The sequence below is a fragment of the Drosophila nasuta genome, chromosome 2R (genome assembly GCF_023558535.2).
Source record: "Drosophila nasuta strain 15112-1781.00 chromosome 2R, ASM2355853v1, whole genome shotgun sequence".
Lineage (NCBI taxonomy): Eukaryota > Metazoa > Arthropoda > Insecta > Diptera > Drosophilidae > Drosophila > Drosophila nasuta.
Genome location: NC_083456.1, coordinates 6,207,138 through 6,218,492, shown reverse-complemented (window position 1 = coordinate 6,218,492; position 11,355 = coordinate 6,207,138). Strand labels below are relative to the sequence as shown.

Below are 11,355 nucleotides of genomic sequence, written 5' to 3'. Positions count from 1 at the left end.
CAAAATTTCAAATATTACAATTATTTTTACTCAATGCGTTAAAATGAAACTGTTTAAAGAAAACTAAAGTTTTGTTGTTAATATCTTAGAAATTTTGCGTGATTTTCCAGAACCTCGGTTTATCGGTATCGAATGTACATATATAGATCTGAATCGCAATCTATTAATGAATTATATTATATATTAATGATTTTAGGCCTTGGTCTTATATTTCCTTGTTAATGTTAGCAAAACAAAATTGCTGAGATAAGGACAAAGCAACAAGCGTAAAGTTTACTTCAGTAGCAACAAATTTAGTTTGTCACCTTAGTTATGGTGTAAAGAGTGAGATTATATATTATGAGTATGTGTATACCGAAATATTAAATTTTACATTTTTATTAGTGTAACTGCCGTTATTATTATTATTTTTAAATATTTATGTATGTATTAATTTATTTTATTATTTTGTATGTATATTTGAATATTTTATTCAAATTTAGCTTAAATGAAATAAATTGTAAAGTAATGGGCCTCTGAAATAACTTTAGATGCATAACTTGGGTAAAAGTAAGAAGCTTTTTACATGTTAGAGGGTAAAGAAGAACTCTATGATCTTCGTTTTATCATAGATTATTATATATCATGTTATTAAAGTTATTAGCAAATCTTTATTAAATAATCCTTTTATAACAGACTGAAATTTATCTTCGAGTTCGAATACTAACTGTTTTGAATTTTCATGTTGGCTCTTTAGAAAGTGCATTACAATGAATGTAACCTCATAGTCCACACTTTTCTATCAAGCTAGCAAGCAATACTATGTTTATATGTATATGTATATATAATATATTTGTTGGTGGTTGAGTCCAATTTCATCTGACAGAAATGTACAAAATGTAGTTATCTAAAAAAAATAATAAAATAACAAGTAAGAAAGGTACCCGCTACCCATTTTGAATAAAAGCAAACTAAATAATATACAATATACTAAATTAACATATCACAAAAATACTAAAAATATACCAAAGGATATTTTGGATATATCAATGCAGTACTACTTTCAAAATATATCATAGAGTTCAAAATATACCAGATTGTTAACCAAAGCAAAAGTCTTCGCTGATGACTCTGATCAAGAATATATATACTTTATAGGGTCGAAGATGCCTCCTTTTGCCTGTTACATACATTTCCTACCGGCACAAAGTTATAATACTTCTACCCTATAGGTAGCAGGTATAAAAAGTGAAGAGATCCCATGGGGTTAATGATTCTACTGGAATCGCAAATGATATCACAACTTAGCCGGAAAAGAGAGTGATATGGCAACTGAGGTTAGTGGGACTTATTGGCCAGTTAACTCTCACGGTTGTAGCCTGCGTCTGAGTCGACTGAGAAAATAACCGCTGTCTCTGCCGCAGTTGCGTTGCTGCCGCAGTTGGCGTCGCAGTCGCAGTTACAGCCGCAGGCTGAGGGCAACAGCTGCGGCTACTCGATCACATTTATTGGCTTAGGTTGATAAACTCATTTTGGCAGCGGCGGTGCTCGGATGTCTCCCGCTTGTGAATCCACAAAAAAAGTGCAAGTTCTAATTAACTAAAAAAAAAATTAGCAATAATTAACTCGAAAGCGGATATCGAGCGAGTGGAAAAATTTAAATCACTTCAGTTTTGTGCACCATGAAACGCCACAGCAATGCCGAGGACTCTGAGCCCATAGTGTCAACATCGCGACAAGCTGCGCCCAGTATTCAATCGGCTGATAATTATTCAAATGGCTCCACAATGCGACAGGAGCAGGAGAAACGTGAAATCGCTGGCGAGGATCAGGATGATTTGGGATATACGCACACATTGGTGAGCAAAGAGCAAATGCAACTGAAAAGTGTTAAAAATAAATATATGGAATTAATAAGGTGAAATAATCTTTAAATAAGATAGAATATCCTTTTCAGTTAATTTTTTTCTGGTTAATATTTAAAACAATACATTTACTTGAATTTCGTGCAAAGGATCTTTAATTTTTTTTTTAATTTAAATGGAATATTATTTAAAAATAAAACATTTCCTTGAAGATCTTTAAATCTTTTAATTTTCTTATTGAATATGCTTTTTAATAAAATTTGTGGAAATAGTTAAAAAAAAAGGAATACTTGAAATTGAATAATATTTAAAAACTAAACATTTTCTTGCAAAGGAACAATAAATCTTTAAATCTTTAAATATTTTTATTAAATATTCTTTTTAATAAAATTTGTGGAAAATAGTTTGAAAAAAAGGAATATATTTTTTAGCAATGAATCTTTAAATGATAAAATTTTTCCATTTGTGATTTTTTGCACTAATGCAAAATTATATACTAAATAATCTTTTTTTAACATTAGTTATATGAGCAGTTAAACCTAATTTAAAAAATGAATATAAAAGGTCATGAAAAGTATACCCCTTTTTTAAATTTAGGGTGTAAATAATTATCCTACTCGATGCCCCTTAAATGCAGATTTTCTTTCTAACAAATTCGCAATTAGTGAAGAAACGAACCTGCTCGAAAGCTTTCGAGCAATGGCGCCGCCTTGAAAAAGCTTAATTTCGCTGATAAGTGATAAATCGTAAATGGAATTTGAACGTTTAACGTCTGCAATTCGAAATTCAATTTTATATAGTAAACTTCAATTACAATTAGAATAGTAAATGCTTTAAAATTATATCAATTACACTTAAAATTATTTATGCTCCAGCTATAGAACAGGTTAATTGCTATTTGATGTGCATATTATTTAGCTGAGGACAGCAAATACAACTAATTGGTAAATACGTGGTGATAATTTGTCAGTTATCTAGCCTAATATTTGATATCATAATGACATAAGTCCGGACAAGCATCAGGTCTAGGTTTGACTTGGAACTGTTTGCGTCGCTTTTTAGTTGTGCAAATATTTTGTAGTCACCTATTCATTCAGCTTTGGGCTTTGATTAATGTCACCGCTCAGTTGACGCTAATATTTTATTATATATATTTATAAATCTTTTGTTGGGAATTGTTTTTTCACTTTTTTGCGATTATTTTCCGGAGAGCTGCGTTAATTAAGCCTAATTAGCACCGCTTAAAGTGTTTAATTCGCTGCGCATGTGATAAAATGTGACTATTTTATTTACAATTCTTTTATTTTGGTTACGAACTCGGGTTCTACATGTTTACATACAGACGAGTGTATCTAGCTGACTGTACAATACATACGTACTCGAGTGGCACAAGCCACACCGAGAGACATGACACGAATTGAACGACTATCTAAATATGTTAATTTTTTAGCACATCTGTTATCGAGCCGACATGTGACAAATTGTGTGGTTTTTGTCGGTCTGTCTGTCACTTTATCAATCCATCAACTTGTTTGTCCTTCCGTCTTTAAATCGCATGAATCACACTTTATAATTATATTCGTTAGATGTATGGCCGATACTCGAGGGATCTGCAGCAATTCGCAGGCGACGAAGCTCGAAGATTGCGAAAACTCGCCAAGTTACGCAAACAGGAGGATAAACTCAGGAGCCAGGTGAGTTTAATGAAGAGACACCAGAAGTGTATAAAATAATATCTAATCTGATCATTTCTAGCTGCTAGAATTGGAAAACAGTGAGCCCACTCGAATGCAAGGTTACTATGCTTGGCTCTGGCAAAAAATCGCCGATCGCATGAGCAAGGATTGGATCTTCCTCACCATTTGTGGCATCATTATGGCTCTCATTGCCTATCTTATGGACGAGGGCATACGCCTTCTGATTGAACGTAAGTTTTTAGCATTACTTTATGACTGTCGTTATATGACTTGAGTTATATCATTTCAGTTCGTTTCTGGTTCTACAAGGGCATCACTGCCGATCCTTTCGGACAGTATTTCGGTTGGGTTCTGGTGCCAGTTGTGATGATGGTTTTCACAGCATTCTTTGTGCATCTTATATCTCCCCAAGCAGCAGGTAATAATGATAATGATTGCTGAATATTTATAGGTACATTTGGCATCTAACATTCCTTTATTTAATAGACTAGCTAATTTGAAATTGCTTAGGGATTTTCAAATAAATCTTAATTCAGACTGAATTTAATTCTAACTGTAGAAAAAACAAAGAACTGCACATTAATATTTTATATTTACTTCTATAATTATTGTAGACTACATCATTACAACAATATAATATCACAATTTGTCAAGAAACTTTTTTTCACACAGCAAACTTTTATTAGCGCCATCTATTGCTCGTAGTTAGACTTGTATCTTAGCTAACTTTATTAATTGCCTCATATTCCTCAGGCTCTGGCATTCCCGAAATGAAGACCATTCTGCGAGGCGTTACACTGAAGAACTATTTGTCATTCAAGACCTTGGTGGCCAAGGTTCTTGGCCTCACAGTTGTCTTGGGCAGTGGCATGCCATTGGGTAAGGAGGTGAGTATTTAAGTAATTCTATTTCGCAGCTGGTTTAACTTTGAGATATCTCTTTAGGGTCCCTATGTACATATCGCCAGCATTGTGGCGAATTTGCTAAGCAAGATGGCGACTCCATTCCGCAGCATTTATCAGAATGAATCTCGTAGCAATGAAATGCTGGCAGCTGCCTGTGCCTTGGGTTTGGGCACATGCTTTGCAGCTCCCATTGGAGGTAAGTCGAATTCGAACTTACCATAAATTCCAAATCGAAATAAAATTAATGTTTAAACATGAACATTTATTCTTTTGTAGCTGTTTTGTTCAGCATTGAAGTGACCACAACCTATTTTGCGGTTCGTAATTACTGGCGTGGCTTCTTTGGCTGTGTGATAGGCGCCTCAGCAGTGCGACTTTTATCCGTTTGGTTCCAGGGTGCTGACACTGTCCATGCCGTGTATCCCACAAATATAGCCACAGAGTTTCCTTTCGATTCCAGAGAATTGGTATTCTTCGCATTGACTGGGTGAGTTCTGTTTGTTTTTGTCTTAGTTAGCTGCTTGAGAATTAATGCTACTTTTATTTCAAATATAAAATATACTATTCTAAGACAAAAGTAACGAGGAACCGAAAATATCTTTCTCTAATTAGCATTTATTAGCTGCATGTTAAATCATGATTATTTAATTTTATATCAGCTATAAAAAGAACACGATAAGGAAGCTTTTATATTGTTTCTATTACTAGTAATATTAATACAATTTTAACATTTTGAATGACAAATATTCTATTACATATCCAGAACTGGTTAATAGGTTTTTAAAAGAATACATTTTTATAAGTGAATTTAAGAATGTATTTGAATGTAGAAATAAATAAACTTATCTTAGTTTTTGAAGTATGCTTAAAAAGTTGTTATTCAAAAATGTCATTTAATTAATCCTAAAAAGAAATTTTAAAGTAAACAATTTAAAAAAAAAAAACAAGTAAGAAAGCTACAGTCGAGTGTGCTCGACTGTGAAATACCCGCTACCCATTTTGAATAAAAGCAAAATATTACGGTAATAATCTCAAAATATTAAAAATAAATAAGCATGTATTTTCGATCGGGATTTGAACTCGACCTCCACCGACCGGGTGGTTAAAAAAAAAAAAGTTTGTACTTCGAGCGGGTTCGAACCCGGGCACCACAACATGCGCGGCTTGCACTCTACCACCTGAGCTATCGCATTGCTTAAGAACCCCTATGCATACAGATGCTAATATAGACGAGCATGTATGTACGTATACGCATACATACAATACATACATAGCAGGCGGTTTTGCTCATACATAATATTTCTTTAATAAAATCCACAATTTTTATTTATAATTGTTGTAAATACGATAAAAAAACAAGTAAGAAAGCTACAGTCGAGTGTACTCGACTGTGAGATACCCGCTACCCATTTTGAATAAAATAAATATAATTTGCGGTATTTTCTCAAAATATACCGAATATACTGCAAAAATACTAAAAATATACCAAATGGTATATTTGGTATATCGACATAGTACCGCATTCAAAATATACCATAGACTGCACAATATACCAGATTGTCAGCCAAAGCAACTAAGACCCCTAGTAAGTAGGCGTTTTTGCCCATACAAAAATATTTCTTTTATAACTTGGACAATTTTTATCTGATCGCAACCAAATTTTCAGAAATCATAACTACTATAGTAGTTATTATATATACCAAAATTCGGAACTCTAGCTTTAAAATTACGCTTGTTATTCGATTTTTTTGTTTTGCGGGGGCGGAAGTGGGCGTGGCAAAAATTTGAAACAAACTTGATCTGCGTGCAAACATAACAAATGTTGTCGAAAAAAAATTATAGCTCTATCTCTTATAGTCTCTGAGATCTAGGTGTTCATACGGACGGACGGACAGACACACAGACGGACAGACGGACAGACGGACATGGCTATATCGTCTCGGCTGTTGACGCTGATCAAGAATATATATACTTTATAGGGTCGGAGATGCCTCCTTCTACCTGTTACATACATTTCCTGCCGGCACAAAGTTATAATACCCTTCTACCCTATGGGTAGCGGGTATAAAAAAAAAAAAATTTTGTTCCCCGAGCGGGCTCGAACCCGAGTCCCTCGACTACCGCAACAGTAATATGCTTGCACTCTACCAATAGAGCTATTGCAGTGCCTCTTGCATACAGATACAAATATAGAGGCGAGCATGTATACGTATACGCATACATACAACACATACATAGAAAGCGTTTTTGCCCATACAAAACTATTTCTTTAATAACTTCTACAATTTTTATCTGATCGCAACCAAATTTTCAGCAATCATAAATGCTATAGTTATTATTGTATATACCAAAATTCGCAATTCTAGCTTTACAATTACGCTTGTTATTCGATTTTTTTGATTTGCGGGGGCGGAAGTGGGCGTGGCAAAAATTTGAAACAAACTTGATCTGCGTGCAAACATAACAAATGCTGTCGAAAAAAAATTATAGCTCTATCTCTTATAGTCTCTGAGATCTAGGTGTTCATACGGACGGACGGACAGACACACAGACGGACAGACGGACATGGCTATATCGTCTCGGCTGTTGACGCTGATCAAGAATATATATACTTTATAGGGTCGGAGATGCCTCCTTCTACCTGTTACATAAATTTCCTGCCGGCACAAAGTTATAATACCCTTCTACCCTATGGGTAGCGAGTATAAAAAAAGTAAAGTACCATGTTCTATAATTCCTTCTCTCCTTTTCAGGGCACTCTGTGGTCTGCTTGGCGCTTCATTTGTGTGGATCCATCGCCACTATGTGTTGTTCATTCGCTCCAGCAAAGCGCTGAATAAGTTTCTGCAGAAGAAGTAAGTGTTTTAACATTATTATTTAACATTAACTAGATTATACTTTCTATTTATAGTCGTCTGCTATATCCTGCTATAATAACCTTGCTTATCTCGACACTCACCTTCCCCTTGGGCACGGGACAGTTCCTAGGCGGCGATCTTGAGACTGAGAAGCAATTGACTCATCTATTCAGTAACTTTACCTGGACAAGCAAGGATCTTAATACGGAACAGTCAGAGATAGTCTCGCACTGGACAACAAAATACACGAGTGTCTTTGGGAATCTCATTTGCTATACACTCTTCCATGTAAGTAGCGAATTCCCTAGACACTCCCTTAAACACTCAATTAAAAAACATTTTCCCGATTAGTTCTTCTTTTCGATTATTGGCTCCACGATGGCTGTGCCACATGGAATGTTCATTCCCGCACTGAAGATTGGCAGCGGTTTTGGTCGATTGATGGGTGAATTCGTTGCGTGGCTATTTCCCCTTGGCGTCCGCTACGGCGACTGCATGTCACCCATTATGCCGGCTGCCTATGCGCTTGTGGGTGCCGCAGCATTTTCTGGTTCCGTGACTCACTCCATTTCCGTTGCCGTTGTGGTCTTTGAGATCTCGGGGCAGATTGCCTTTGTGGTTCCAGTGCTGGTTGCAGTGCTGGTGGCCAATGCGGTGGCTTCGCTGTTGCAGCCATCCATGTACGAGAGCGTCATCCAGATTAAAAAGCTTCCCTATTTGCCCGATCTGCTCTACACAAACTCCAACTTGTACAAGAAGTGCGTTGAGGATTTCATGGTGAGGGATGTCAAGTACATTTGGCAAGGCATCTCCTACCAGAAGCTCAAGGAAGTGCTCAGGAAGAACAAAAAGTTGCGCTCGCTCCCCTTGGTGGAGAGTCCCGAGAACCTCATACTGTTGGGTTCAGTGCAGCGCATGGAACTGGCTAAACTGATTGAGCAGCAAATTGGACGTGAGAAGCGTATGCAGACAGCTGAACGATGGCGCGAGGAGGAGCTGAAGGAGCAGGCAGCTGTTCGACGTCCTTCGCGCTTCGAGGTGATTCCAACTGAACAAGCTCTCAGTCTGCGCCACATAGCGAGTGAGGAGATGTTACCCTCGGAGCGGCGTGAAGCTCTGGAGCAACACAAGTCCATTCTGAAGAAGAGCTCTCTGAGCTTGAAGGAACATTCGAACGATTCGCTCAACAGCGTCAATAGTGGCGAGTGGCAACTTCGTTCCGGCTACCGAAAGTCAGCTGATCAGCTTGATCTGGAATCTGGCTCCAATGAGGATCTGCAGACCACAACAAGTCCCTCCAAGAGAGTGCACTTGGTAAGGATTACCGTACTATTTTGAAATCAATGATTTATTGATTTGATTGCTCCTCAATTCTGTTTCAGTGTGGCGATCGTGTTGTGGACATGTCACCCGAGGGCAAGAAGCAATGGGAGCTGGATCAGCTGGCAAAACCGATTGACTTTAAGGCGGCTGCTTGCTGTATTGATCCCTCCCCTTTCCAGCTGGTTGAGCGCACCTCTCTACTCAGAGTGCATTCTCTGTTCTCTATGATGGGCGTGAATCATGCTTATGTCACTCGAATTGGACGCCTCGTTGGCGTTGTCAGTCTCAAGGAGGTGAGTTATCCATTCTTTAGCAATCTTCTCTTAAAACTAACTCATCTCTCATCTAATAGCTCCGCCAAGCCATCGAGGAAATCAACAATCAGAGCTTTGAAGCAACTCCTCAGCAACAGCAACAGCAACAGCCTGCAGATGTGAAACCTTTGCTGGCTGCCAGCTCCGATGAGGGCGTAAATACCACAATTACCTCTGGCAACTCCCTGTCCTCTGCCCTTGTCATTGCTCAAGGCGGCCGGCCCATTGCACAGGATGGTCACACCCATGTCATCATTGACCAAGTCGAGGAGCAGCCCACAAAAACAAAATAGAATTACCTTCATTTAATAGTCGAGAAGAGCGACCTTTAGGGTTGTCTCGCATTGTCAGGAGCAGGACTCAATGAACATTTGCCTAAACTATCTATAGAAATGTTAAATATTATTAAAGTTGATCACTTTTAGATCTTTCAGTTTATAAAATAAATTTTTTTTTTTAGAAAATTAAAATTGTCTTTTTAGAGGCTCAAATCCAAGTTGAGATTTTGTCGCATGGTTAAAACTCTTAGTCAAGCATTACAGCTACTCAACAGAATTTTTTTAAATTTTATTATTATTCTTTATATTCAAAAACGCACAAAAGAACCAAAAAATCCACAAGTGTGGGCAACGCAGATTCATTAAAAACTAATGTGAATTTCTGCGCCTAGAAGATAGGCAACGTTTATTTTGCATGCAATCATCCGAAACCAGTTACTAGACATTTCGACATTTCGGAAACTGTTACTTCAAGCTAAATAAATGCCAGGTAAGCATGAAAGATCAACAAGTGGATTTCCAATGCTCCCAAGGGAAAAACAGGTGCCCAGTGCTGTTATTGGCCAGCGCACTTAGGGGTAAATGACTAATTTAAGTGGCATTTAATATTACGAGTAAACCATAAGAGATGTTTAATTATTTCTTATACCTGCTGGCCATACGATAGAAGAGTAATATAACGATCTAGCCATGTCCGTCTGCCTATCTGTCCGTCTGTCCGTATGAACACCTAGATCTCAAAGACTATAAGAGATATGGTAGAGCTATACATTTTTTTTCAACAGTATATGACATGTTATGTTTGCTCGCAGATCAAGTTTGTTTAAAAATTTTACCACGCCCACTTTCGCCCCCACAAATTAACTAAACACTAACAAGAAGCGTAAGTTTTAAAGTGTAAAAATAAAAACTATAGTCTTTGTAATTCTTAAAAATTTGGTAGCGATGAGATAAAAATTGTCGAAGTTATTAAAGAAATACATATCATATTATTTCGGTATATTTTGATATTTTGCTTTTATTCAAAATGGGTAACGGGTAGCTGTTACTTTCTTTCTTATTTTTTTTTTTTTGTATTATGTTACTATAGACCCAACGAAACTACCCTAGAAAAACAGACGTGGAAACGCCTCTACCGCCCACAAAAATCATAAAAATGTGAATATTATGGATATCTTTAGAGCTTGAGCACTGCTGCGTTTTGCATAAGCTTTGGTATTTACATGTGTGGTGCCAGCGACTTTTTCCATGGTATTCTAGAGGAATTTTCAAAATGTGTATCCTTAGATATTCAGTTACTTTTGCACTAAGAGATACATCTGCGACTAAACTGATTTCGGAGTTCGCTTGGCCCTATTTCCGATCTTCGAAATTTGAAATTTATTGAACCCTCTTAGGTTCTAATCGCTGCTAAGTTTTCTCCATTAATTTATTGATTGCGAAAACACTGTTTCACAATTTACCAATTCTATCTATAGTCTAGTTTATTTGAAGAAATCCAAGCATTTTATGCTAACTGATAGAGCAAACAAATTTACTTACGAAATAGTTAGACATTTGGTTGACAACTAATAGGCTTATTATGCGATCGAGAACAGAATTAAAATGATCGTAACTATCAAAACTTTTAAATAAAAATCTAAATTGAATAATTATATTTAATAATTATTTTTAAAATGAAGCACAAGAACTAAAAATGCATTCACAGAAAAATAAAAAATAAATATAATATATTCCTGGAATTTTCGTTGGATTCAATATTTTTGTATATAGTGTACATAAGGCATTACACGAACTATTCCAGTGGAAAGTAAATTTTACTTTGAAAAAAAAAAAAAAAACGTTATCTAGTCCAATCAACCGACAATTGTTTTTTTTTATTATTATTTGTAGAAAATAGAACCAATAACTGAGTCATGATCCTGGCAAGTCCTGTGTCAAGCCATTAATCCTTCCCCTAGAACCTTGAAGCCCTTTCCTCTCTATAAAATGTTTAAATAGAATAAAATTCGAGAAAATTAACATTTTGTATATTTTGCATTTTTATTGAATTTTTCTCATTTTTATGTATAAAACAATATCTCATCTTTCCATTTTTTTGTTTGGTTTTTTCTTCATTTCGATTGTTTTGTTTTT

General features: G+C 36.2%; 1 protein-coding gene across 1 annotated transcript; it reads left to right on the top strand.

Annotated features, from left to right (window-relative positions):
* The first annotated feature begins 1,521 nt into the window (after positions 1-1,521).
* On the top strand, positions 1,522-9,372 carry LOC132786674 (chloride channel protein 2-like). The gene is made up of 12 exons (XM_060793273.1): positions 1,522-1,838; positions 3,431-3,538; positions 3,600-3,771; positions 3,831-3,959; positions 4,295-4,428; positions 4,486-4,642; positions 4,723-4,933; positions 7,200-7,301; positions 7,358-7,592; positions 7,656-8,618; positions 8,687-8,920; positions 8,980-9,372. The coding sequence occupies exons 1-12, from the start codon at positions 1,662-1,664 to the stop codon at positions 9,232-9,234; spliced, it is 2,877 nt and encodes a 958-aa protein (XP_060649256.1). The 5' UTR covers positions 1,522-1,661; the 3' UTR covers positions 9,235-9,372.
* The last annotated feature ends 1,983 nt before the right edge of the window (positions 9,373-11,355 follow it).

Bases quoted from the DNA above. Each gene is read 5' to 3' on its own strand.
- LOC132786674 (XM_060793273.1), top strand. From the start codon at position 1,662: ATGAAACGCCACAGCAATGCCGAGGACTCTGAGCCCATAGTGTCAACA. The intron at 4,934-7,199 runs GTGAGTTCTGTT...TCTCCTTTTCAG, and splicing joins GTATTCTTCGCATTGACTGG to GGCACTCTGTGGTCTGCTTG. The intron at 8,921-8,979 runs GTGAGTTATCCA...CTCATCTAATAG, and splicing joins GCGTTGTCAGTCTCAAGGAG to CTCCGCCAAGCCATCGAGGA.